The 27,869-nt window shown below is 45.7% G+C and overlaps 1 protein-coding gene across 2 annotated transcripts in view; it reads left to right on the top strand.

Moving 5' to 3' along the window:
• The window catches only part of LOC115138370 (peroxidasin), a 79,783-nt gene extending 52,204 nt beyond the window's left edge, over positions 1-27,579 (top strand). For both annotated transcript variants that reach the window (XM_065025650.1, XM_029675158.2), the window contains 16 exons: positions 1,896-2,013; positions 2,154-2,323; positions 3,717-3,989; positions 5,214-5,489; positions 6,969-7,081; positions 9,074-9,230; positions 9,909-10,017; positions 11,221-11,378; positions 12,413-13,419; positions 13,591-14,087; positions 14,192-14,326; positions 14,474-14,682; positions 22,933-23,047; positions 23,225-23,357; positions 24,280-24,393; positions 24,961-27,579. In XM_065025650.1, the coding sequence (XP_064881722.1) occupies positions 1,896-2,013; positions 2,154-2,323; positions 3,717-3,989; positions 5,214-5,489; positions 6,969-7,081; positions 9,074-9,230; positions 9,909-10,017; positions 11,221-11,378; positions 12,413-13,419; positions 13,591-14,087; positions 14,192-14,326; positions 14,474-14,682; positions 22,933-23,047; positions 23,225-23,357; positions 24,280-24,393; positions 24,961-25,131 (3,755 nt within the window). In that variant the 3' untranslated portion in view covers positions 25,132-27,579. The remainder of the gene's footprint in view (positions 1-1,895; positions 2,014-2,153; positions 2,324-3,716; positions 3,990-5,213; positions 5,490-6,968; positions 7,082-9,073; positions 9,231-9,908; positions 10,018-11,220; positions 11,379-12,412; positions 13,420-13,590; positions 14,088-14,191; positions 14,327-14,473; positions 14,683-22,932; positions 23,048-23,224; positions 23,358-24,279; positions 24,394-24,960) is intronic.
• The last annotated feature ends 290 nt before the right edge of the window (positions 27,580-27,869 follow it).

Below are 27,869 nucleotides of genomic sequence, written 5' to 3'. Positions count from 1 at the left end.
CATGGATTGCAATGTAATCGGCCATAATCGCCATCCAAAAAGGCCAATTACCGATTGTTATGAAAACTTGGCCATGCCGGCCATGCCGATTAATCAGTCGACCTCTACTCTATACAGTACTTAGGCCAGGAAGTATTTCTCTCCCTAATTGACTTTTACGCCAGTTTGTTCCTGTTACATCAGAGTGGTTTTACCACCCTCATCATGCCCTCTTCTCTTTCCTCAGTAACAGCCATTGTGGGGTAGGCAGGCAGCAGCTGTCAGTTTACGTTATAAAAACTACACAAGCCTCTGCAGCTAATTTGATGCCTTTGGCTTTTCTTGCTTAGTGAATCCCCTTCTGTCTGTCTGTCTGTCTGTCTGTCTGTCTGTCTGTCTGTCTGTCTGTCTGTCTGTCTGTCTGTCTGTCTGTCTGTCTGTCTGTCTGTCTGTCTGTCTGTCTGTCTGTCTGTCTGTCTGTCTGTCTGTCTGTCTGTCTGTCTGTATGTATGTATGTATGTATGTATGTATGTATGTATGTATGTATGTATGTGTGTTGAGTAAAGGCACCAGGGAGGAATGTCTGTTTTAAACATAGTGGAACCGTTCCACCCCCACCCCCCCTCTCCACTCCCTCCTCACCCCTCTTCTCCCTTCCGTCCTCTCTCCTCCTCTACTTATCCTCTACCATCCCCTCCTCTCCCTTCCCTTCTCCCCTCCTCTCTCTCCTCTCTGCTCCTCTCCCCTTTTCTCCCCCGGCTCTTCCTCCATTCCCCCTATAAACGAGGGAACAATGTGCAGCGGGCCGAGCAGCTGTCAAAACAACAGGGCCTGTGGATGAAGTGCCACCTCCCTGCTGGCCTGGCTACCCACTAGCCTCCTTCCCTTCCCTGTCCCTTCTCTGCCCTGGGCCTATGGAGGAGCAGGGGCCAGGGCTGGGTTGCCATGTTTGGAGTTAAGGGAAGCAAATAGTGTAATTAATGCCCTGTGCCAATGTGGTCTAATGGGGTGGTGGTGAGAGAGAGAAGCGAGGTTATACACAGTCTGAGGTTACTGCCTCCCATCGGTCTGGTTTCTGCTGCTGGTTGGGCTGCTGGGCTGGTTGGTGGTGGAAGATCTGGAAGGCTCAGAGCAGACAGATTTATGTCTTGGCCTGTCCCATGTGCATGGTTTGTGCGTTAGGAGAGAGCTGTTGGACTGGAGGGCCTACTCTGTGTTCTCTAATAAATGTGTCTGCCACATGTAAACAAAGGGGTTTGTGTGTGTTTGTGTGCGCGCGCCTCTGTGTGTGTATGGAGGGAATGAGGTATGTGCACCTAAACGTGCCAGTCTGCCAGAGAGGAAAGAGTCTCTGAGGAGGCAGCAGCCTGAAGTCCAGCACCATATCCTAACACACATAGGGTCACTGGCTGACTTATTTGTGGAGCAGTTCAACTATTTCCTCACATAAGGTGATGTGTGTGTGTGTGGGTGTGTGCCCCTGTTTCCATCCCTGGTCCCAAACAGAGCATCTCCCACATCACAGGGCCCTCAGCAGGGACAATCTGAGGAAAGCAGTGTCCTCCCTCCAGCCCATTGCTCTGGCCCTAGCTAGTCCTATCAGACCAGCAGAGAACAGAGACATTACTCTTGTCCTGAAAGGAAATGGTCCTGTGTTGTATGTCTCCTCTCTTCCTCCTCTCATTCTCCTCTCTTCCTCCTCTCACCCTCATCTCACCCTCCTCTCTTCCTCCTCTCATCCTCCTCTCTTCCTCCTCTCTTCCTCCTCTCATCCTCCTCTCATCCTCCTCTCTTCCTCCGCTCATCCTCCTCTCATCCTCCTCTCTTCCTCCTCTCTTCCTCCTCTCTTCCTCTTCTCTTCCTTCTCTCACCCTCCTCTCATCCTCCTCTCTTCCTCCTCCCTCTCTCCTGTGTAGAGGTGCCCAGGATTACGTCAGAGCCCCAGGATGTTGACGTGACATCGGGGAACACGGTGTACTTCACCTGCAGGGCCGAGGGAAACCCCAAACCACAGATCATCTGGCTCAGGAACAAGTAAGGCCCGCTTTCCAATGAGGACAACAACGTTGAAACAGTCGTTCAACTTTTGTTCAGTAATTTGCCCTTTTTTAGTTCTTTAAATAAAACATATTGTACGCACATGAATTTGGAATTGTTATTTTTCTCCCTGTCAGTAATGCTCTGAACATGCATGACGACTCTCGTCTGAACCTGCTGGAGGATGGTACTCTGATGATCCAGGACACGCGGGAGACGGACCAGGGAGTTTACCAGTGCATGGCCAAGAACGTGGCTGGAGAGGTCAAGACTTCCCAAGTCACACTCAGATACTTTGGAGCCCCCTGTGAGTGAATATTTTCTATTTTTACCAATGACCTGCCACTGGCATTAAACAAAGCATGTGTGTCCATGTATGCTGATGATTCAACCATATACGCATCAGCAACCACAGCTAATGAAGTCACTGAAACCCTTAACAAATAGTTGCAGTCTGTTTTGGAATAGGTGGCCACTGACCAGTAATAAACTGGTCCTGAACATTTCTAAAACTAAGAGCATTGTATTTGGTACAAATCATTCCCTAAGTTCAAGACCTCATCTGAATTTGGTAATGAATGGTGTGCCTGTTGAACAAGTTGAGGAGACTAAATTACTTAGTGTTACCTTAGATTGTGAACTGTCATGGTCAAAACATATAGATGCAATGGTTGTAAAGATGGGGCGAGGTTTAGTCATAATAAAGAGATGCTCTTTAGCCTATGTGTGCCTTTAAAATATATATATTTTTAATTGATGTAGTTCTGTCCTTGAGCTGTTCTTGTCTATTAATGTTCCGCGTCATGTTTCATGTTTTGTGTGGACCCCAGGAGTTAATGGGGATCCTAATAAAATACCAAATACCAATCTCTCACATTATGTAACATGTTGGAATATTTAAATGTCCTTCCTTTGTCTCTTCCCTGAAGTAGTCACTTCCTGCAAACTCAACACTGTTCTTTTATCCAATTATATTTGCTTCAACAAAGTCTCATTGTATTGAAACAGGGTCCATTTCAGTGAAAGAACACGTGTGGTAAAAAGCATTCTGTTCAATGGAGAGAGTTCAAACAGCAGGGGTTGAAACAGCAATCACCACAGCTCTGTGTGCATATTGTAGAGAACAGTGTGGTTGCCATTTAGGTCAAAAGTCAAATAATTTAGAGGTCGCAACAAGCTGCCGGGCGAACAAATCACGCTGCGTTCCATGAGAAAAGCATTTCCCTCAACAACCTCATTTGTTCCCCCGACGACCTCTTTCACCCCGAGAGATTAGCCTGGCTGTCTCCAGATAACCAGGGGTCATTGTCCGGGTGACGGATGGTTGCTGGGCCGACTCTACTTACAAACTGCTCTGAGAACAGCTGTTGACTGTTTCCTGTTTCTGTGATTTTAAAACGATAGTACAGACAGTGTACATATTTCCTATAGCCCCGGGCCCACTGTAGCAGCGGGGGAGGGGTCAGATATCATCAGAGTTTGTCTGAGTGGGCTGTATTATGTAAGTGTGCTCTGTGCTTCCTTCTCATTGGTTCCTCCACACCTGACCGATGATATGTGTAGAGCCACATGTTTTTCCTGGTCAGATCAAGTGGTCGGGAACAACTCTTGGATTTATGTAGGAAAGAATAGACTTCTTTTCACCTATGTTATCTCTTAGATACTTTGTCTCAATCTTCCTTCTGTCGCTCCCCCCCCAGCGCGGCCCAGTTTTGTGATCCAGCCACAGAATACAGAGGTGTTGGTGGGGGAGAGTATCACCCTTGAGTGTAGCGCCACAGGCCAGCCCCAGCCCCGGGTCTCCTGGACCAAGGGGGACCGCACGCCCTTGCCCACCGACGCCCGTATCAACATCACCCCGTCTGGGGGGCTGTTCATCCAGAACGTGGTGCAAGCAGACGGAGGGCAGTACACCTGCTTCGCCTCCAACAACGTGGACACCATCCACGCCACCGCTCACATCATCGTACAGGGTGAGCAGCACGGTAGAGTCAGCATTTAGAGAGAGTCGCAAACATCTGTTTGTAATCTTCTGTTGTTTCTTGACTGTTTGGTGTACATGGACCAAGATATTAAGCCAGAATGTACAGTTAAAGTCGGAATTTTACATACACCTTAGCCAAATACATTTAAACTCAGTTTTTCACAAATCCTGACATTTAACCCTCGTAAAAATTCCCTGTCTTAGGTCAATTAGGATCACCACTTTATTTTAAGAATGTAAAATGTCAGAATAACCGTAGTCTTGCTTTTTTATGGCGGTTTTGGAGCAGTGGCTTCTTCCTTGCTGAGCGGCCTTTCAGGTTATGTCGATATAGGACTCGTTTTACTGTGGATATAGATACTTTTGTACCCTTTTCCTCAAGCATCTTCACAAGGTTCTTTGCTGTTGTTCTGGGATTGATTTGCACTTTTCACACCAAAGGACGTTCATCTCTAGGAGACAGAACGGGTCTCCTTCCTGAGCGGTATGACGGCTGCGTGGTCCCATGGTGTTTATACTTGCGTACTATTGTTTGTACAGATGAACGTGGTACCTTCAGGCATTTGGAAATTGCTCCCAAGGATGAACCAGACTTGTGGAGGTCTCCAATTTGTTATCTGAGGTCTTGGCTGATTTCTTTTGATTTTCCCATGATGTCAAGCAAAGAGGCACTGAGTTTGAAGGTAGGCCTTGAAATACATCCACAGGTACACCTCCAATTGACTCAATTGACTCAGTTAGCCTATCAGAAGCTTTTAAAGCCATGACATCATTTTCTGGAATTTTCCAAGCTGTTTAACACAGTCAACTTAGTGTATGTAACTTCTGACCCACTGGAATTGTGATACAGTGAATTATAATGAAATGAAATGAAGTGAAATAATCTGTCTGTAAACAATTGTTGGAAAATTGACTTGTGTCATGCACAAAGTAGATGTCTTAACCGACTTGCCAAAATTATAGTTTGTTAACAAGACATTGAGGGGTGGTTGGAAAACGAGTTTTAATGTCTCCAACCTAAGTATATGTAAACTTCCAACTTCAACTGTACATTATCATTTGCCTTCAATGAGGAACCATAAGTGTGAATTGTATTTGAATGGTACAGATGTTTGTGTCTGGTATGAATTGCAGGCATCTTATACAGCACAATGTTGAGAGAACGCGATCTAACTTGTTTGTGCCTAACTCTCCTGCCGTTCCTGTTGCCCAGCGACCCCCCAGTTCACAGTGACCCCCCATGACCAGTTGGTGCTGGAGGGTCACACGGTGGACTTCACCTGTGAGGCCAGTGGCTACCCCCAGCCCGTCATCGCCTGGACGCGAGGGGGCAGCCCCCTGCCTCAGGACCGACGCCACCTGGTCCTTTCCTCGGGCACGCTGAGGATCGCCCGCGTGGCGCCCCAAGATGAGGGCCAGTATGAGTGCCAGGCCGTCAGCCCGCTGGGCACGGTGCGCACCGCCGTACAGCTTAACATCCAGCAGAGAGGTGAAACAGACCTCTACTCTAAACCCTAACAGGATCCAGATGTTATGCCTGATGTATCAATATTTCATCAGTCTGCATGCTGTTATGACTGATGTTTGAATTAGGAATCAATTCAATTACAATTGGGTCTAGAATGGTAATTATAGTACATTTTGTTTGAAGCACTTTTCAAAACATCCAAGGACACTATGTCTATGTTGACAAGTATCAAGAGAATGCCATCTGTGACATGATAATTTATACTGCGCCTTTATGTAGGCTGGGCGGGAAAAGGGTTTTAATGTATTGTTGTAAGGGCCTCTCCAAGCGCTCATAGGCTCTTTAAAAGGAGTTGAGGGTAGTAAAGCTTGAGAGGGTGCGAGAGACGATACACAACATCTCAGCCTGCAATCAGAGAAACTATGCCTCGACATAGTACTAAAAGCTAGTGACAGACATACGGCTGGGTCTCTCTCTCTCTCTCTCTGTCTCTCTCTCTCTCTCTCTGTCTCTCTCTCTCTCTCTCTCTCTCTCTCTCTCTCTCTCTCGAACAGAAATGACAGGCTTGTAGTTGTAAGTGGGACGTGGAGCAGAGCGGGGCAAGAAAGCATGGCGCTCTGTAATCCCAGATGGCACCATGTTTTCCATCTAGTAATGGCTGTTAACATGCAGAAAAGCACATGTTATATAATGGCCTACAACACTGTAAAGCATTTACACACAACCCCAAGACAACCCTCTGAGCAACACTTTAGTGTGTGATTGCTGCTTAGACACAGTGCGACTTTCAGCGAGCGAGACAGAGAGAGAGGGAGACGCACACAAGCAGATACAGACACAGAAAGAGACACACTTTAAGCAGACAGGGAGAAAGACGGCTCGTTGGCAATGTATATTTTGCCTGACATGATAGGGTGTGTTCAGGACCTTATAGTGTTTCCTAGCCTAGACTTTCCTAGTCTACATGGATAGCTTGGGAACAATTCATCTGCTTTAAACCTCAGGATCCCTCAGAGTTTAGAGGTCTTTCCTCAAACTGGGAATGGTATCTTCCCATGACCAGGTGGCTAACTGCAGGGGTTACACGGGCCGCCATTGGGGAGTTTGAATTTTTGCTGGGAAGAGGAAAATCACCTCCCCAGCTGTGTGTGAGAGATCAGTGGTCTAATCCATGGTCACAGGGACACACTGTGTAGACTGTCCATGCCTTGGATGCGAGTTGACCTTTTGAGTGCTGTGTGTGAATGAAAAACCTCCGGCCCCTGTTCATGTAATTAGAACCGAGATTTAATAGGACGTGGAACTTAAACATGTGAGGAAGAAATAGTGTGCGTGTGTTTGTGTGCTTGCTGGCATGTGCTTGCATCTGTCAGTGTGTGTGGGAGTGCGTGAACTTTTGGAGGATAAAGTGTTTTCTCACTGCGTTGGGATTGATTGCACTGCACTGTGAGCTGCTGCGAGCGTTGATGTAGTCATTAACACATGTTTCTGAATCATCAGTAACGCCTGTTTTCACAAATGCTCCAAGGGACGTGACTGCGGAGTCTGGCACGGACGTCCAGATTCCCTGCAGAGCTCAGGGACAGCCCGAGCCTGTCCTCACCTGGAACAAGGTTAGACACCTGGCCACCTTTTACTAGTCACCATGGCAACAAGGCTAGCATAGTCAGGGGCCTGGGGGAGAGGAGGGCAGGCTGCTCAGATCAGGAAATGGTTGTTAGATACTTTCCCAATATGATTATACAGTGCCTTGCGAAAGTATTCGGCCCCCTTGAACTTTGCGACCTTTTGCCACATTTCAGGCTTCAAACATAAACACATAAAACTGTATTTTTTTGTGAAGAATCAACAACAAGTGGGACACAATCATGAAGTGGAACGACATTTATTGGATATTTCCAACTTTTTTAACAAATCAAAAACTGAAAAATTGGGCGTGCAAAATTATTCAGCCCCTTTACTTTCAGTGCAGCAAACTCTCTCCAGAAGTTCAGTGAGGATCTCTGAATGATCCAATGTTGACCTAAATGACTAATGATGATAAATACAATCCACCTGTGTGTAATCAAGTCTCCGTATAAATGCACCTGCACTGTGATAGTCTCAGAGGTCCGTTAAAAGCGCAGAGAGCATCATGAAGAACAAGGAACACACCAGGCAGGTCCGAGATACTGTTGTGAAGAAGTTTAAAGCCGGATTTGGATACAAAAAGATTTCCCAAGCTTTAAACATCCCAAGGAGCACTGTGCAAGCGATAATATTGATATGGAAGGAGTATCAGACCACTGCAAATCTACCAAGACCTGGCCGTCCCTGTAAACTTTCAGCTCATACAAGGACAAGACTGATCAGAGATGCAGCCAAGAGGCCCATGATCACTCTGGATGAACTGCAGAGATCTACAGCTGAGGTGGGACACTCTGTCCATAGGACAACAATCAGTCGTATATTGCACAAATCTGGCCTTTATGGAAGTGTGGCAAGAAGAAAGCCATTTCTTAAAGATATCCATAAAAAGTGTCGTTTAAAGTTTGCCACAAGCCACCTGGGAGACACACCAAACATGTGGAAGAAGGTGCTCTGGTCAGATGAAACCAAAATTGAACTTTTTGGCAACAATGCAAAACGTTATGTTTGGCGTAAAAGCAACACAGCTCATCACCCTGAACACACCATCCCCACTGTCAAACATGGTGGTGGCAGCATCATGGTTTGGGCCTGCTTTTCTTCAGCAGGGACAGGGAAGATGGTTAAAATTGATGGGAAGATGGATGGAGCCAAATACAGGGCCATTCTGGAAGAAAACCTGATGAGGTCTGCAAAAGACCTGAGACTGGGACGGAGATTTGTCTTCCAACAAGACAATGATCCAAAACATAAAGCAAAATCTACAATGGAATGGTTCAAAAATAAACATATCCAGGTGTTAGAATGGCCAAGTCAGACCTGAATCCAATCGAGAATCTGTGGAAAGAACTGAAAACTGCTGTTCACAAATGCTCTCCATCCAACCTCACTGAGCTCGAGCTGTTTTGCAAGGAGGAATGGGAAAAAATGTCAGTCTCTCGATGTGCAAAACTGATAGAGACATACCCCAAGCGACTTACAGCTGTAATCGCAGCAAAAGGTGGCGCTACAAAGTATTAACTTAAGGGGGCTGAATAATTTTGCACGCCCAATTTATCAGTTTTTGATTTGTTAAAAAAGTTTGAAATATCCAATAAATGTTGTTCCACTTCATGATTGTGTCCCACTTGTTGTTGATTCTCCACAAAAAAATACAGTTTTATATCTTTATGTTTGAAGCCTGAAATGTGGCAAAAGGTCGCAAAGTTCAAGGGGGCCGAATACTTTCGCAAGGCACTGTATGTGCATGTAAAATGTTATTTTCTACAGTCTAGAATATCACAGCCATGTAGCCCAAACTGATTTGATAGGCACCATATAACCCAACCCAGTCAGGCCTGACAGACTCTATGACTTTGGCATTGTAACTCAAGACACTCCCCTACTGTGAGCCTTTGTGGCAATGTTGTTCCCTGTTTGACCCCATAACCCCACACTAGTTTACACCTCCTTACCTTTCTGTCCCGGCAACTCTGCAGGACGGCATCCAGGTGACGGAAAGTGGGAAGTTCCACATCGCCCCTGAGGGCTTCCTGGAGGTCAAGGACGTGGGTCTAGCCGATGGCGGACGCTACGAGTGTGTCGCCCGGAACCCCATTGGCTACCAGTCCGCCACCATGGTGCTCACCGTCCTAGGTAAGACATAGCTAGAGTATGCTAAGCTATGCTAACACTAGTCGTGGAGAACTATAGGCTCTGCAAGCTTTGGTTCCAGCCCTGCTCTAACACATCTGATTCAGATGTGTTTTTGCTGGGCTAGACCCAAAGCCTTCACACACTCTACCACTCGCCCATGTGATGGCTGTACTGCAGTTTTTGTAACATGTAACACTATGGGTTGGGCCTACTCCTCAGCTCTAGCCCCAGTGTTGCTTATTTGCCATGTCCTGCCTGCGTGCTGTCTTGTGGCAGATGCGAGCTAGCGTGCTGCCAGTGAACTGTGACCATAATGGGTTGATGTTGGACAGGTCTGCAGCCCACACGTCAGACACTCAATGTTTTACATGGCACGCTATAGAACTACACTAGAGTCTGCCAGAAATGTGTTCTGTTCTCTCCAGTCTTCAGGGTTGCGATACACATGTACAGTTGTGCCCAGCCCTATATGGGGCAATCAGCCAGTTAACTTGCTGTCCGGGTAGAGGATTTTAAAACCTTTAGTTGAACTCATGTTAACTCATGCTGTCGTGACCCATGGCACACTGGATGACATATGCAGTTGAAACATCTGATCATTCTATCACTCTATCGTTTTATTATCGGTATTTGTTGATTTTTAAACTGGTTGTGACAGCAGTGCCTCTCTGTTTGCAGTGCCTCCAATGAGTAGGCAAGGGGACACCTTTGTGACCTCGTCTATTGAAGAGGCCATCCGCAACGTGGACAGTGCCATCGAATCCACCAGGAGGCATCTGTTTGATGGGTAAGTTAATTGCCTTTTTTAGGCCGAAGGTTGGAATCAAACTTATGATACTGAGCTTCGTTGCGTTATCAATTCAAAACTGATAATGTGTTTAACAGGAGCATGTTTCCATACACGCACACACACACGCACGCACGCACACACACACACACACACACACACAGCCAGTTAGCTGGGGATTTCCAGCTCTGTTCTAATGACAAGCCCAGGAAGAGAAGTTGCCTCTGGGCCCACAGAGCTCAGTGAGTTCTATGTCACGTGTCCTTGTGCTCTGCGACTGGCTGGCACGTCCAGGGATCCTTTGAAGGCTTTTTACCAAAAGTATGACTAGCATATCAAACATTTTTGATTTGGATGCTTTAAATACTACTTATTTATTTTAAGAGTTGTTATTAAGGAGGAAACGGGAATGTGCTTTGCTTCATTGGCCTTGTATGCCTCTAAACGATAGCCATTGGTTTTGATTTGGGGTTAGATGTGACACCTGTAGAGGAAGCACATGATATTGCCCTGCCTGGCTTGGACTGACCCAATGCGTGTATGCGCTTGGTTGCGTGCATCTGTGTGTGTGTTTGTGTGTGTGTGTGTGTGTGTGTGTGTGTGTGTGTGTGTGTGTGTCCGTGCATGCGTGCCACGGTTTATGAAGGCTTCGTTCAAAGCACCTCATAAATAACGATGCAGTCATTGGGATGGTATGATAGAAATGTGATGCCCATATAAGGAAGTGAAAGCAGGTTTATTCACACACCTATACTTGAGATGGATTATGAGATCAACTAGCTAGTGTTTCGTTTTTTCACTCCCACCCGTTTGTTATCGGTGAGGAGAATGTGCGTGTTGAGAGGAGTTTTATTGACTGTGCTTGTCTGAAGTCTTTCATCTGCTCATGTCATTTGGATCAGGAAGGATGTTTTCACCATTCACTCTTGTTAGACAGATTAGAGTTGTTTTCCCTGGCAAGAAAAAACAAGGGATGTAAACATTTCCATCTCTCTTTGTCTCTATCCTAAAGACTTGCAGGCGCAGGATACACAGAAATCAGCATATGGCAAACAAGTCAGAAATAATAACTCTGTAAAACTATAATTGAAGCATTACTGTAAACAGACGTTTATTTGTTCTCCATGGTGAGTGATACTGTAATAATCTCTCTCTCTCTCTGTCTCTCTCTGTCTCTCTCTCTTTCTCCCCATCTCAATGTAGAAATCCTCGTACCCCTGGCGAGTTGCTCGCTCTATTCCGTTACCCCAGGGACCCCTACACGGTGGAGCAGGCTCGGGCGGGGGAGATCTTCGAGCAGACCCTGCTCCTCATCCAGAACCACGTCAACCAAGGCCTCATGGTCGACACCAATGGCACAGGTGAGACAACAGACACAGCCTTATGGAGTAAAGATGACCGTCTCCGTGCTACTTTAGGTTGATTCTGAAAACATCCCTGGATGTAGATCAATGTGTTAGACATCTGCATTACATTTTCTTCTCTTTCTGACCCGGGGCCAGTGAGATAACCACTGAGCAGTTGACTGGATGGTCATAAAGTATTTTACTACTCATGCGTCATCCTGCATAATGGCAGCCGAATGTGGTCAGTTGCCACGGGTGAAAGCCATCCCAGGTTTGGCAGGTCCAGATGAGGTGTCCAATGACCCAAACAAGGAGACTGGTCCTCCATATTAAGGATTTATGGTACATGAAATGCTCATGTTAATGTGGCTAAGGTTTAACAGCCATTCCGGCTCAATGGACCAGTTGTGTGAGTTAGTGGAGAACACTGTCTGATGTAAGGCCCAGTGGACCCTGTGGTGCTACAGGCATCAGATGAGAGAGAGAGAGAGACAGAGAGTGAGGCAGGCACCGTGTTTTTACTGGTTATGACAACAGTCAAGTGTTCATTGTTACACTGGCCCCTAACTTTTGCCCGTCAGCAAAAACAATGTAGCCTGTTTGGTTTATGTCTATGTGACCTGGCACACCCCCAGCACTGCTACCCTGCAGGTTGTGTATGGCTGGATCGATTCTGTGAGTGACCAGAGAGGTGGGATTTTGTGGGCGATGGGAGGGGTCGTGGTGGGTGTTACTGTTTGCTCCACTAGCTGACTGCTGACAGGAAGTCTCACTTTTCCCCATTGATTTGAGCTACACAAGGCACACACACACACACACACACACTGGAGCTGTAGCTCTGACATGTCCCAGCGAGTCAGGACATGTCGGAGGAAAACTCCAGTCTGTGCCCTCAGGATGCAGGTTTAGATTGCCAGGGCAAACATTAATAGCCTACATGCTGCAATCAGCAGTCTCCTCTGTTAGTTGGAAATATAACGTTAATGTAGCAGTGTAGTACACAGCCTTATATCCTGACTAAAACCTATTTTCCCTGCCTCCATCCCCAGCGTTCCGCTACAATGACCTGGTGTCCCCTCACTTCCTGGATGTGATCGCCAACCTATCAGGCTGCACTGCCCACCGCCGCTTCAACAACTGTTCTGACATCTGCTTCCACCAGAAGTACCGCAGCCACGACGGCACCTGCAACAACCTGCAGCACCCCATGTGGGGCGCCTCCCTCACCGCCTTCCAGCGCCTCCTCAAGTCGGTCTACGACAACGGCTTCAACCTGCCGCGCGGCGCCAGCGGCCGGCAGCAGCACGGCCATGCCCTGCCCCTGCCCCGCCTCGTCTCCACCACCATGATCGGCACGGAGACCGTCACCCCGGACGACCGCTACACCCACATGCTGATGCAATGGGGGCAGTTCCTGGACCACGATCTGGATTCCACCGTTGCCGCCCTCAGCCAGTCACGTTTCTCCGACGGCCAGCTGTGCACTAACGTGTGCACCAACGACGCACCCTGCTTCCCCATCCAGTTCCCCCCGGGGGACCCTCGGCAGGCGCGCAGCGGAGCGCGCTGCATGTTCTTCGTGCGCTCCAGCCCCGTCTGCGGCAGCGGTATGACGTCCCTCCTCATGAACAGCGTGTTTCCACGGGAACAGATCAACCAGCTGACGTCATACATCGACGCGTCCAACGTGTACGGCAGCTCACGCCACGAGTCAGAGGAGGTCCGCGACCTGGCCAGTCAGAGGGGTCTGCTGAGGCAGGGCATCGTCCAACGCTCTGGGAAGCCCCTGCTACCCTTCGCCACGGGGCCCCCGACAGAGTGTATGAGGGATGAGAACGAGAGCCCCATCCCCTGCTTTCTGGCCGGAGACCACAGGGCCAACGAGCAGCTGGGTCTGACATCCATGCACACAGTGTGGTTCAGGGAACACAACCGCGTGGCTACAGAGCTGCTCCGACTCAACCCACACTGGGACGGAGACACCATCTACCACGAAGCAAGGAAGATAGTTGGCGCACAGATGCAGCACATCACCTACAATCACTGGCTGCCCAAGGTGAGAACCTGCACTTCTCTCCCTCATAATATAATTCTTCTTCTTTCTCATACTCTAACATGGGGTTTTGTGAAAGGTTTTCAGATTGATGAAAGGTACTGTGTCTGTAAGTAATTAAAAGTATGATGTTGACTATAATATTGATGATGATGATTTCACCCCCTCCCTCAGGTCCTGGGTGACGCGGGGATGAAGCTGATGGGTGACTACCGAGGCTACAACCCCAACGTCAACGCCGGCATCCTCAATGCCTTCGCCACGGCCGCCTTCCGCTTCGGACACACCCTCATCAACCCCATCCTGTACCGGTTGGATGAGAACTTCCAGCCCATCCCCCAGGGCCACATCTCCCTACACCGTGCCTTCTTCTCTCCCTTCCGCATCGTCAACGAAGGGGGCATTGACCCCCTGCTGCGGGGACTGTTCGGAGTGGCGGGGAAGATGCGCGTGTCGACCCAGCTGTTGAATACGGAGCTGACGGAGAGGCTGTTCTCCATGGCCCACTCCGTGGCGCTGGACCTGGCCGCCATGAACATCCAGAGAGGAAGGGATCACGGGATACCGCCCTACAACGACTACCGGACCTTCTGTAACCTGACCTCAGCACAGAGCTTTGATGACCTGAGGAACGAGATCAAGAACCCCCAGGTCAGGGAGAAGCTACAGAGGTATGTTAGCTATGAGGCTTTCAGGAAACTCACCCCTGGATAAATCAAGGTTAAATTACTGTATTACCTTATCAAAAACAATCTGTACTTTTCTCTCTCTCCAGGCTATACGGCACTCCCCTGAACATCGACCTGTTCCCTGCTCTGATGGCTGAGGACCTAGTTCCTGGGAGCCGGCTGGGGCCCACCCTTATGTGTCTGCTGGCTGCCCAGTTCAAACGACTCAGAGACGGGGACCGGTGAGCTCACATCCCCTCAGCTACCAATTCTAGCCAGATTACTTTTTCCCTCCCTTTCAGAAGCATGAGATGGTTACAGAAGGGTAGCCTTTGTGTTTATGGTGTGTTTACAGATAACTAGTGTAACCTTCCCTCCTCCTGGTGCAGGTTTTGGTATGAAAACCCAGGTGTGTTCACCCCGGCCCAGCTGACCCAGCTGAAGCAGGCGTCTCTGACAAGGGTGCTGTGTGACAACGGTGACAACATCACCCGTATCCAGCAGGACGTGTTCAACGTGGCAGAGCTGCCCCACGGATACGGCAGCTGTGATGACATCCCCAACATTGACCTGCGCATGTGGCAGGACTGCTGCGAAGGTGGGTCACATGGAATATAAAACACGTTATTCACATTGATGCTGTGTCTTGAAGGACTCCTTCTCTTCCCTAGATAGTCCACTACATTTTGCCATAGACATAAGCTGTGTTGGAATACTCATACTAACCACACTACCATACTATTTGTGAAGTGAATTGACTATATAGTATGCTTATTGGTCATAGTATGGATATACAGTTGAAGTCGGAAGTTTACATACACCTTAGCCAAATACATTTAAGCTCAGCTTTTCACAATTCCTGACATTTAATCCTAGTAAAAATTCCCTGTTTTAGGTTAGTTAGGATCACCACTTTATTTTAAGAATGTGAAATGTCAGAATAATAGTAGAGATAATGATTTATTGCAGCTTTTATTGCTTTCATCACATTCCCAGTGGGTCAGAAGTTTACATACACTCAATTAGTATTTGGTAGCATTGCCTTTAAATTGTTTAACTTGGGTCAAACGTTTCAGGTAGCTTTCATCAAGCTTCCCACAATAAGTTGGGTGAATTTTGGCCCATTCCTCCTGACAGAGCTGGTGTAACTGAGTCAGGTTTGTGGGCCTCCTTGCTCACACACGCTTTTTCAGTTCTGCCCACAAATTTTCTATAGGATTGCGGTCAGGGCTTTGTGATGGCCACTCCAATACCTTGACTTTGTTGTCCTTAAGCCATTTTGCCACAACTTTGAAGTATGCTTGGGGTCATTGTCCACTTGGAAGACCCATTTGCGACCAAGCTTTGACTGATGTCTTGAGATGTTGCTTCAATATATCCACATAATTTTCCTTCTTTTTGATGCCATCTATTTTGTGAAGCGCACCAGTCCCTCCTGCAGCAAATCACCCCCACAACATGATGCTGCCGCCCCCGTGCTTCACGGTTGGTATTGTGTTCTTCGGCTGGCAAGCCTCCCCCTTTTTCCTCCAAACATAACGATGGTCATTATGGCCAAAATAGTTATATTTTTGTTTCATCAGACCAGAGGACATTTCTCCAAAAAGTACGATCTTTGTACCCATGTGCAGTTGCAAACCGTAGTCTTGCTTTTTTATGGCGCTCAGCAAGGAAGAAGCAGTGGCTTCAACAGAAGTTAGAAATAACACTAAATATTCACTTACCTTTGATGATCTTAATCAGAAGGCACTCCCAGGAATCCCAGTTCAACAATAAATGACTGATTTGTTCCATAAAGTCCATCATTTATGTCCAAATTGCCACTTGTTGTTAGCGTGTTCAGCCCAGTAATCCATCTTCATGAGGCGCAAGCACTTGGTCTAGACAAAAACTCGAAAAGTTCCGTTACAGGTCGTAGAAACAAGTCAAACGATGTATGGAATCGATCTTTAGGATGTTTTTAACATAAAACATCAATTATCTTCCAACCGGAGAATTCCTATGTCTGAAGAAAAGCACTGGAACAAGAGCTAACTCTGTCGGGAGCGCGCGTCACGAGCCTGTGACACTCTGCCAGACCACTGACTCAAACAGGTCTCATGAGCCCCTCCTTTATAGTAGAATCCTCAAACCAGTTTCTAAAGACGGTTGACATCTAGTGGAAGCAGTAGGAAGTGCAAATTGACTCCATAGACACTGTGTATTCGGTAGGCCAAACTTTGAAAAACTACAAACCTCAGATATCCCACTTCCTGGTTGGATTTTTCTCAAGTTTTCGCCTGCCATATGAGTTATGTTACACTCACAGACATCATTCAAACAGTTTTAGAAACTTCAGAGTGTTTTCTATCCAATACAAATAATAATATTAGCATCTGGGACAGAGTAGGAGGCAGTTCACTCTGGGCACGCTATTCATCCAAAAGTGAAAATGTTGCCCCGTATCCCAAAAAGGTTAAATCTTTCATATCATCCGTTGAGTTTGTTCTCGGAAAATTAGATCCTAACGTAACAACAGCATCAATTTCCGGTAGACAGGCGACGAGCTAGTAGACTCAACTGAAAGGATACTGTTAGTTTACAGTATACTTAAATTAACTAATAGTATATGATATATGTAGTATATACTCATTAAGTATGTAGTATACTGTATGTTAGTATGGGTATTCGAACACAGCTCTAGTGTAGTGTCTTTCTATGTGGCTTTGTTCCAATGTAGCGATCTGTGGGAATTGGGAGTCTCTGGGCTTGGTTGTGTTGATGCTGTGTTACACACTTGTGGACTGTGGCTATGGTACAAACCTCTTCAGTCAACTTCCTCTTCTCCTTGACATCATCAGAATGGAATGATTTTTAGAACATGCAGCTTCCATCTTGCATACAAATAAAGAACGCTACCAAGACTGGTACTCGGGGTTACATAGTGTCAATGTTCCGACGTTTAGTTCTGTGGAACGTGTAGTCAGAAGCAGCAGGACAAGGGTCCAGTTCTCTGTCGTGTTGTGCTAACATTCGATTAGGAGGCACCTGACTGGGCTTTGTGTGTAATCATTGGTCAGTACCCCACAGTGTTTTAAACAGCATTTACAAAAGTTTGACATTGTGCGTTTGTCTGATAGTGGTATCTGTATGACTGCTGTCATGTGAAAACATCAAGCAAGATAAGATAGTGAAGAGATGAAATAATTAACATATCTCCATATCTTCTCACAGTGAAAATGGGCTTTGACTAGGGCAGGGCTTGGGTATCTTTTGAATTGATTAGTGGCTCAAATGTACCTTTGATCAACATTAGAGCAAATGCAATGGGTTATTTAGCTGATTTTGGTAGTGTGTTTGTCTTGAGAGATGAAGAGAATCAGCTACCTCTTCTGTTGTACCCTATTACCATCTGACCTCAGAACTGCTGTTACATAGCCAGGATTTTTAAGAGATATTACCGTGTGATTGTAGGGGCTAGAGATTATATTGAGATTTAAAGGCCCGAAGTTGTTCATTCTATCCCAGGATTCTATTTACTAACCCAGCAGGATACAATGGGATGACAGTAGGTACACATTTGAGAGCTTTCAGTGGGAGTTTGTCTCGCTTCATCCACATTATTTGGTGAACATGTCGTCAGATGTACGAGCAGCGCAGCCAATTCACCAATTTACTGAATTTGCCAAAGCATGCGATAGTAGTGTCTGGGGTGCACAAGAGGTTTTCATATTTGGAGAGCAGCTGAATGTTCCCTCCAACGAACCCCTGAGTGGATGACTCTGAGCCTCTTATTCTGGGTGGCTGGGTGAGAATACAGGACTTCTGCGAGCAGTAGGCTATTACACATAATAAGCTATTTACTCCCTACTGTGAGACACACTCCAGTCGCCGTGCATTTTCCATTGGATCATTTGAATATGTTGGCTGAAGGCACGAGTTGCACTGAGTTAAAACATTTGTTTTCAGGTGGATACTGTGGTGTGCTGGTCCCGTGTGGCTCAGTTGGTAGAGCATGGTGCTTGCAACACCAGGGTTGTTGGTTCAATTCCCACAGGGGACACATCCACAAAATGTATCCACTCACTACTGTAATTTGCTCTGGAAAAGAGTGTCTGCTAAATGACAAAAATGTTAAATGTGGGGGATGTTTCACCCCACTCGTCCTCCACCCTTTGGTAAATCACAGTTTATTGGTCACAGGCGCCAAATACTGTAAATGCTTATTTACGAGCCCATTCCCATTAATGTAGAGTTAAAAAGTACGAAAAATATTTGCAAAAAGAAACAAATAAGGAAATAGTAACGCAATAAAAGAACAAGCGAGGTTAGATACAAGCAGAACCAATACAGAGTCAATGTGCAGGGGTGCCAGGTAGTTGAGGTAAATTAGGTAATAGAGCATGTACATGTAGGTAAGGGTAAAAGGGATAGATAATAAACAGAGTATGAAGTGTGTGTGTGTGTGTGTGTGTGTGTGTGTGTGTGTGTGTGTGTGTGTGTGTGTGTGTGTGTGAGAGAGAGAGCATATGCAGTGAGTGTGTGTGTGTGGCATCAATATGTGTGTGTGAGCGTGTGTGTGTGTTTTGTGTGTGTTAGCGTGTGTGTGTGTGTCTTTCGGAGTGTCAGTGTTGTGTCTGTGAGTGTGAGTCTAGTGAGTGTGCATTGAGTCAGTGCAAAAATAGAAAGAAAAAAAAAATACAAAATGGGGTCAATGTAAATAGTCCAGGTAGCCATTTGATTAACTGCTCAGCAGTCTTATGGCTGGCGAGTGGAAGCTGTTCGGGAGACTTTTAGTCCCAAACTCCGGTACCGCTTGCCGTGTGGTAGCAGAGAGAACAGTCTATGACTTGGATGGCACCAGTCTTCTTGAGTTTGACTCAACAAGCTTGGCACACCTGTATTTGGGGAGTTTCTCCCATTCCCAGTGTCACTTAACAGCTATTTTCAGGTCCTTCCAGAGATGTTCGATCAGGTTCAAGTCTGGGCTCTGGCTGGGCCACTCAAGGACATTCAAACACTTATCCCAAAGCCAACCCTGCGTTGTCTTGGATGTGTGCTTAGGGTCGTTGTCCTGTTGGAATGTGAACTTTCTTTCCTCCAGATGTGACGCTTGGCATTCAGGCCAAACAGTTCAATCTTGGTTCCATCAGACCAGAGAATCTTGTTTCTCATGGTCTGAGAGTCTTTAGGTGCCTTTTGGCAAACTCCAAGCGGGCTGTCATGTGCCTTTTACAGAGGAGTGGCTTCCGTCTAGCCACGCTACAATAAAGGCCTGATTGGTGGAGTGCTGCAGAGATGGTTGTCCATCTGGAAGATTCTCCCATTTCCACAGAGAACTCTGGAGCTCTGTCAGAGTGACCATTCGGTTCTTGGTCACCTCTCTGACAAAGGCCCTTCTCCCCCGATTGCTCAGTTTTGCTGGGCGACCAGCTCTAGGAATATTCTTGGTGGTTCCAACTTCTTCCATTTAAGAATGATGCAGGCCACTGTGTTCTTGGGGACCTTCAATGTTGCAGAAATGTTTTAGTAGCCTTCCCCAGAAATAAATTATTTCAGTTTTTTTATTTTAATAAATTTGCAAATATATATACTTTTTTAACTATCATTTTTTAGCCCATAGATTTTGTTGTAATGTTTGAGTCACTCAAATATCATATGAATACAAATTAAACATGGCAAAATGTATAGAATTGCAAGAAAATGAGCTTTAAAACTGCGACATTTTCTCTGCACCCCATGGCAAAATGTGTAGAATTGCAAGAAATAAGGGGATGTTCCCCAATGCTGGAAGGGGGGCCTGGGTGAAAAAGTTTTGGAACCACTGCAATAGAGATTGCGTCATTTGTGGATCTGTTGAGGCGGTATGCGAATTGGAGTGGGTCCAGGATTTCTGGGATGATGGTATTGTGAGCCATGACTAGCCAAAAAGCATTTCATGGCTACAGATGTGAGTGCTACGGGGCGGTAGTCATTTAGACAGGTTACCTTGGCGGTCTTGTGCACAGGGACTGTGGTGGTTTGCTTGAAACATGTAGACTGTAATATGGTAATTCATCAATTAATAGTGAAATGAACAAATGTCAGAAATCAAGTCAAGAATGCCATTATGACTGTATCAAAATCAGCATTGGACAACAGCCAACTAGTTTAATCAGCCTTTGCTATGAGCTCAGATAAATCCCCTTGAGAATTTAAGAGCCAGACCTAATGATTTTGGGATTAAATATATGACTCTGCTTTAATAAAGGGTGCTCTGTGTCTCTTATCCTTAGATGATTGTTTTCCTTTCTTCTCTTGGATCTGACCCTGGATTCATTTAGCCTTCACAAATGGACATGGGAAAAGACAAGCTAATAAACAGTGAATATCCTGTCAGTGGAGAGGGTCAGACTTGGATAGGGTCAGAGGAGAAGAGGACAGAGTAAATGCATTTTCACAATAAGCACTTGTCTTTCAAATACATTGCTACAGTTGTTAGTTTGCTAACTAGTGAATTTTTGCCATATTATCATAGACATGGTATAATTCAAAAGACCTCTAAACAAGATATGGTATCAAGAACAAGATACAACTAACTGAAACAAGCCACCTATGATTCCCCACATGGCAGCTTCCTGTCATTGTTACTAGCTATCTGATCAGAATCATACCAATGTTTTGTCACTCATTTTGTTGCCCAGAGTCTCCGTGGATTACTCTACACGCAGCCAGAGTCAGTAGCCGCAGCATCGCCCTACATCTAAATCTGAACAGATTGGCTAGTGAAACACACACTTGGCACTCTGATTGGACCAGCAAACTGTCAATCAGCACATGATCTGGTGCAAGGAAAATGTCAAATTGTAGGGAGAGAGGATTGCCATAATAAATAAATATGCAGCTACAAAAAAAATTGGTGATCAAGAATATTAACTGTAAACCCACTACCAATGGGGCAACAATTGCTAGCTTTTACCTACTGGTCTTTTGGTATGTGACAATTGCTAACTTTTACCTACTGGTCTTTTGGTATGTGACAATTGCTAGCTTTTACCTACTGGTCTTTTGGTATGTGACAATTGCTAGCTTTTACCTACTGGTCTTTTGGTATGTGACAATTGCTAGCTTTTACCTACTGGTCTTTTGGTATGTGACAATTGCTAGCTTTTACCTACTGGTCTTTTGGTATGTGACAATTGCTTGAAATGGATTGTTTACTTATGAAGCTTGCATTTGCATTGTCATACAAATTAATTTACTTTGGTGAAGATGCACCATTAGGCACGGCTCTCCAAACTCACGCCAGTGGAGTTATTTTTGGATTTTGTTGAAATGTTTGGATATTTGCTTTCACACGTTTAAATGCATAGGCCCTATGTGGTAAATCTATATTATTTATAATTCTACAGAAATTGCTATCGTGTCGTCAATCCATCCCCGTACCGTTTATTGCAACACGTCGACATTTCTGTGTCACGTTTGATAGGTCTACAATACATTTCCCGTTAGCCAACCATTTGTTCCCCTGCTCTGAGTGGGCGCGATGTTTATAGTGCACATGAACGTTCGCAAGTCTCATGAGGTAGAAGTTCTGTTTATTTAATGAAATGTAACATTTCCTTGATTCATATTTCCTTGATTACGTCGGAGTTCCATGTGTCTGTGTCCTACGTTCTAGACGATTTTGCTATAGTAGCCCCCGCGCCTCAGTGCGTATGGAAATAGGCTTCGTGGCCTGCGTTCCACGCTTTGGAGTCAGAACGTTGAATAAGATAAAATTATTGTTCCACGTATGCATGGTGTTGAAATATCATTAGCACTCGTTAAGTCTGATTGAAGACAAATTTACCTATGTAACAATGGATGTGGAAATTGCCTTTTAAATGATTGAATCAGTTTATTCGTTGTAATTGCCAATTGGGTAATTGTATGGTCCTGGGGGCCGAAGTTTGGCTCTATACTCTCCCCTTTACCTGTGTTGGTTCAGATAGGACAGGTTAATCCTGACACATAGGTTATTTATTTTGGGCTATTGCCCGTGTATATCTGTGAATATTTGGTAAATCTACTTGTATATTTTGTATAATATGACACTTTCACCAATGGATCACCAAGACCTGGAAATAAATCTACACTCTGAGCACTTCAACCTGCCCTGCCTTTTGCTGATTACAGGCCCTTACCACTGCTACAAGGTCTATATTTTACAATTACATAGGCTAATTCAACTAATAAAAATGGCTGACTGGTAGCCTCAATAAGTAGACAAAGATGTGTATTTGAAGTCATTGCATGTATAGATTTATTTTACTGGACAAGAAAACTTCTGACTGGACTTGACTTGCTGTTAGAATGGGTGACTTGGACTTGACTCCAGTCTTGACCTGTTCTACTTGGGACTCGACTTGAGACTCGGACCTTGTCCCACCTCTGCGGCCTTCTACCCCTGCGATGCGAGCTTAACAATTTTGTGACTTTGTCAGGCAACCTGTCTATAAGGTGTGTGCATGTGTTTGAGGGCTGGTGAGACGAGTGTATTATCTGTTCTAGGACCAGTCTGAATGGCCTTGTGTGGGAAGGTGGCCTCTCATTAGCTCTGCTCTCAGATCAGCTCTTTGAAGTGTGATGAAAGGGGACTGGCAGATGAAGTGGTGTGTATCCAGGGAAGATCCCCCACCTACCACCCACCACACTGTACTAAGGTGTGAGTGAGAGACTATAAGCAGAGACACTTAAGCTACCACCCTTACCAGTGTCAGTGATCACATCACAGCCAAGACTGCACAGTGCATGGGCCCTGGGTTTTAACTCATTGGTCTTTATGCAATCTGAGTTTCCTGTTATGCCCCGTTGACTAAATTGTGAGTTGTTGTACCCCCCCCCCCAGACTGCAGGACCAAGGGTCAGTTCAACGCCCTGTCCTACCATTTCAGAGGGCGCAGGTCAGTGGATCAGAGCTCTGCCGAGAAGAAGCCTGCCGACAGCATACAGCAGAACATCAGGTAACTACTAATGCTACTTGTTTGGTACCTTGTCATTTGACTACATTAATTTCCTTGGATGTGATAACCATTCTGCATCATAGCTAACAACTGTGGTGACTAAAACCATTATAACTTACAAAGTTATGCTATAATAAGGTTGTGCTGAATTTTGGGGTGTGTTTTCTTACATTCCAGCCCAGCTGAAGACGCTACGGAAAATCTTGTGAATGTCACCCTCACCTCACAACAAAGCACTGAACCCTCGCTGAATGACTTCCAAGACTTTGTCGTAGACATGCAGAAGACAATCACAAGTTTACGAAAGCAGGTGAGAGCAGTTGTATACTGCACACAGGCTACATCAGCTGGGTTTGTTCGTCACGACTTGAGTGTTACCCCAATTTCATTCTGGCTGCTCAGCACACATTCAAACAGCAACAACGGGTATTTTTGGGGTAGTGATTTGAGTGCTTATTTCCCTCCTTCCTTTACGCTGCAAGTCCAGACATGTTCAGCTCAGGCTCTTACAGGTAGAACCCATACGGAACCGTGTAGAATCCAGACACTGTTCCAATATTATTATTATTATTAGTCTATTTTCAATATCCCCAGATTGAACGTGATATGCTGCCTGAGGGTAGATGATCATGTAGCATGTAGCACACTGGGGTGGGATGAAGGGGAACTAACGGTGCTGTAGGCTAACATGGCTTTGATTAAGTCCTCAGCGGTGTAGAGGATTTAAACAGACCAGGCCCAGAGTCCCAGCTTTGGCCCCTCTGTGTGCTGCCTAGGTCTTTCAATGCTAAGGGAGGGTTATTGATTGTAAGTCGATGGTTAAATAAATCTAGGTTGTTCGCGTGACTCATATTACAGGAAAGACGTGGGCGGTGTGTGTGTACATATGTGTGTACGTGCTTTGTATGGCCAATATAGCACGGCTAAGGGCTGTTCTTAGGGATGGCACAATGCGGAGTGCCTGGACACAGCCTTTAGCCGTGGTATAGTGTCCATATATCAGAAACCCCTGAGGAGCCTTATTGCTATTATGAACTCGTTACCAACGTAATTGGATCAGTAAAACTAAATGTTTTGTTATAGCCGGGGTATACGGGGTGATATACCATGGCTTTCAGCCAATCAGAATTCAGGACTGTAACCACCTAGTTTATAAAATAGTCTAACCTGGCTCTCCATACCTCCTTTTCTTCATCTCCATTTACCCCTCCTGTCCCTGTCTGTCTGTGCAGATTAAACGACTAGAAGCTCGTCTGAGTAAGACAGACTGCACTGATGCGGTGGGTCGTGAGCGATCGGACGGAGAGAGGTGGAAGAATGATCCATGTTCCACATGCGAGTGCAAAGTATGTACACACACAGACACACGTGTCCATACAGACCACACACACAAGTGCACACTACACACAGACTTGCACAACTACAGTCTATTCACCACCCACTCCTCAACAGGCACACAGTGCGATGTGTACAGTATATTCACTTTTCACATTCACACCCATTTTATCAGGCCTGTCTGCCATTAGGGGCCTCTTCACACACCTTTTTACACTGCCCGGAGTTGGGCTAGCTGATTACATTGACAGTGCCAGCACCACTCAGCTCAGCACCATGCCAGTGCCAGAATCCACCTGTCCTATCCTGTTCTGTCCTTGTCTGGTGCCATTGGCCAGCATTACATCCTCTCTCTCTACCTTTTGGCAGTACCAACCTTCTGGCACGGCAGACCCATGTACAGTATGTCACCTTTCTGCTTGACCAACTCATTTGATCTCTTTATCTCCATGACTCTCTTGTCTCTCACTGTTCGAACTGTTGGCAGAGGGGAAGGTCTCTCATGCCAAACCTGACGGTCCGCCTCTCTATTTCTTTCCCTCACTCTCTCTATCTCTTTTTTTCTTCCCTCACTCCAGGGTGCCCAGGTGACGTGTTTGGTGGAGTCGTGTCCGCCGGTAGAGTGCCAGAGGCCTGTGAAGCTAAAAGGAGCATGCTGCCCCGTGTGTCACAACCAGGGAGAGGGAGCGGCCAGCAACAGCCATACCCAGACAGGGAAACAGGCACCGGGTAGCCACCAGCATGTATAACGTCTCAGGGGCCACCGTGTATACACACAGAGGGAGAGACCCTGACGGTGTGCTTACTTTACAGCCACCTGCACCCAATTGCCTCGTTTTCTATTCGTTTTTTTGGTGTTTTTTTTTACAAAAATCTCTTTTTTTTTGATTGATTTTGATTGTCATGTCTCCATGGCCAACTAACTGCTGGAGGCTTGGTTTCAAATCCACTGGCAACGGGAGAGCAGTCACTATTAATCTGCTTCCTTCTGGAACGAATGAATAAATGGATGGATGGACAGATGGACAACCCCTCTTCCTGGCCCGGGGCCTCCCGAACAGGGCCTCAGAGAGTCTCTGATCTGAAGTGTTACCCCACCACTGCATTTGAAGGCCCCACAAAACGCCTGAAACAAATGTGTGGTGTGAAGAGGAGGGAATGTCACTGCAGCCGCGCAGGAAGGGGAAGTAGGTCGGCCATGTTGTCTCACAAAGCTTTCTCAGGTTAGAGATGCCGAATAAAAAAACTGGTGCTATTTGTCCCCTTTATCTTAACGATTTAGTCACTAAAAACTTCAAAGTATTGTTTTTGTTTTGTTTGTTTTTTAACAATATGCAAAGCAACATATACACTCATTATGTGCCTTCTCATCTTTAAAAAAAAAAATAGCATTTGAGGTAACATTTTTTTATTTGCTCGAAATACATTTTATGTACAAAATGACTTCTGCTTTTACAAAATGTTTATGGTGCTCTATAACATATTCTAAATACCGGTATGTATTTCTCCCTTTTGTATCACCTGCTTACATATGAAGATAATGTGAAGCCCTACAAAAAGTTTTGTAATGCAAAGATGTCTACTGATTATTACCTTGTTATCACATCTGTCTCCAATGGCAACTGTTGGTGAACTGAATAACATCTGGTATTTAGATATGTTATCTCCCCAAGGCCATGTCAACACTTTTATCAAATTGAAGGAGGTTGGTTGGAACTGGGGCTTGGGGTTGGGTTTGAGGCGGGATGTTCTCTTTTGGCCTAACCACTTCTTACTGGAAGGAATAATGCATTTTTATCTCTCAAGATGTAATGCTTTTTTCACACTCCCATGTTGTAAAAGCAGTGAAAAGCAATTTGTTACCACTATAGAGATGTAGTAGTTTTTGTCCCAACTTTTTCAGTTCGCCTACTCCCTCAGTGCCTACTGCAAACCTACCACAGCAGTTTTCTCAGTCTTACCCGTAGTTGACCCCTCTGTCCAGCATTAACCCATACTCAAACGTAGACATTGCATTGTAGGACTGCAGCCATACCACTTTACTTTAACTATCTGGTGCTCTCATAACCCAATCCACAGCTTTTCAGCTCCAGTTTACAGAAGGACACTCACTTACATGCATTCCTGTCCCATTCCCAAGCGCTCAGTTAATATGATGTTGTAACCATTCTCCTCTGTGTGCTGGAGAGTGTGTGTGTGACCAATCATCCGTTTTTTCTGGCGGCTCCTCGGAGCGTCTCTTTAGTGTTAACGCGGGTGATAAACCTCGCCTGGCTCTCATCTCTTAGGTTCCTGGGAGACGATGGAGATGGAGGTGACGTCATTTGGCCGGGTGTGCGAGGAGCAGACTTTGACCTCTCTGACCCACACTCCGATCTAATGGAATCCAGATGGGAGGGGAGGGGGAACGGGAGAGGATGCCAATCAAATATCTGGCGCTGCTTTATTTCTGGAGGCTGTCTATTGTTAGTAATCAGCCAACAGAGTGTGTCCCGTTGACAGACACACACACATACAGGCCCAAATACCAGTCACTCAGCCCCTTGTGCTGTTCCACTCTGCTCAAACAGTGATTCATAGTTATCTTCTGCATTATCTTTGTGTTGTCATGGTGATGTGCTCAGAATGTCCCAGAAATCAGATACAGTATGTACAGTATGCTGGAGGTGTTTGGGGTTTCTCCAAGAATGTCAAAGCAATCATGTGATGGTGGTGGAGCCTCATAGTAATGTTGGCACATTGGTATCAAACCACATGGATATTTCCTGCTTTTGTGTTGTAGACCTATACAGTTTCATCTCCTTCAGTGTTTTAACCTTTTCTTTTCTCCTCCCTGTCATTTCCTCTGGGTACCTTTTGTTTTTACTCCTGCTCCAGTGTGTGTGAATGTGTGTGTGTGTGTGTGTGTATGTGTATGCATGGACTCCCAGGGTTTGGCTCCCCCTTTTTTTATTTTCATTCTAACCCCTCATCTTAGTGGTCTCTCTTTTGTTCCCCAAACCCACCACTGTCCCCAGAATGCACTGCTCTGCAAGACTGAACATGCTTTGCCTACACTGTCCCAACGTCAGTGGTCAAAGTGGATACCTATCTGACAATTGTATTGTAAGTTTGCCAAAGAATTGTTTGCACTGTAATGTATGCCTCTCTACAATAATAATAAAACAATAGGCCACATTTGAAATACACAACCACAATGTTTGTCTCTGGCCTGTTATTTCCCGAGTGGATGCTGCTTCTCCCTTTAGATATGTTTCCAAACCATCTCCGTATGGGTAAACATGTAAAATACTGCCTCGTGTAAAGAAGATTGATAATCGAGTTGTATGTCTCAAAACAGATGTGACCTAACCCAGTTTTTCCCCAATGCTAGCAATCCTGTACTGTTCTACTGTGTACAGCCATTCCTCATGGTCTGTTGTGATATGGATTTTAGACTTGAATGGAGAACAAAAGTAAGTCATGTTTAATGAATACTTGTTGTCCT

The sequence above is a fragment of the Oncorhynchus nerka genome, linkage group LG12 (genome assembly GCF_034236695.1).
Source record: "Oncorhynchus nerka isolate Pitt River linkage group LG12, Oner_Uvic_2.0, whole genome shotgun sequence".
NCBI classification, from domain to species: domain Eukaryota; kingdom Metazoa; phylum Chordata; class Actinopteri; order Salmoniformes; family Salmonidae; genus Oncorhynchus; species Oncorhynchus nerka.
The sequence above is the reverse complement of the archived record's forward strand: the minus strand, read 5'-3'. Positions and strand labels throughout refer to the sequence as shown.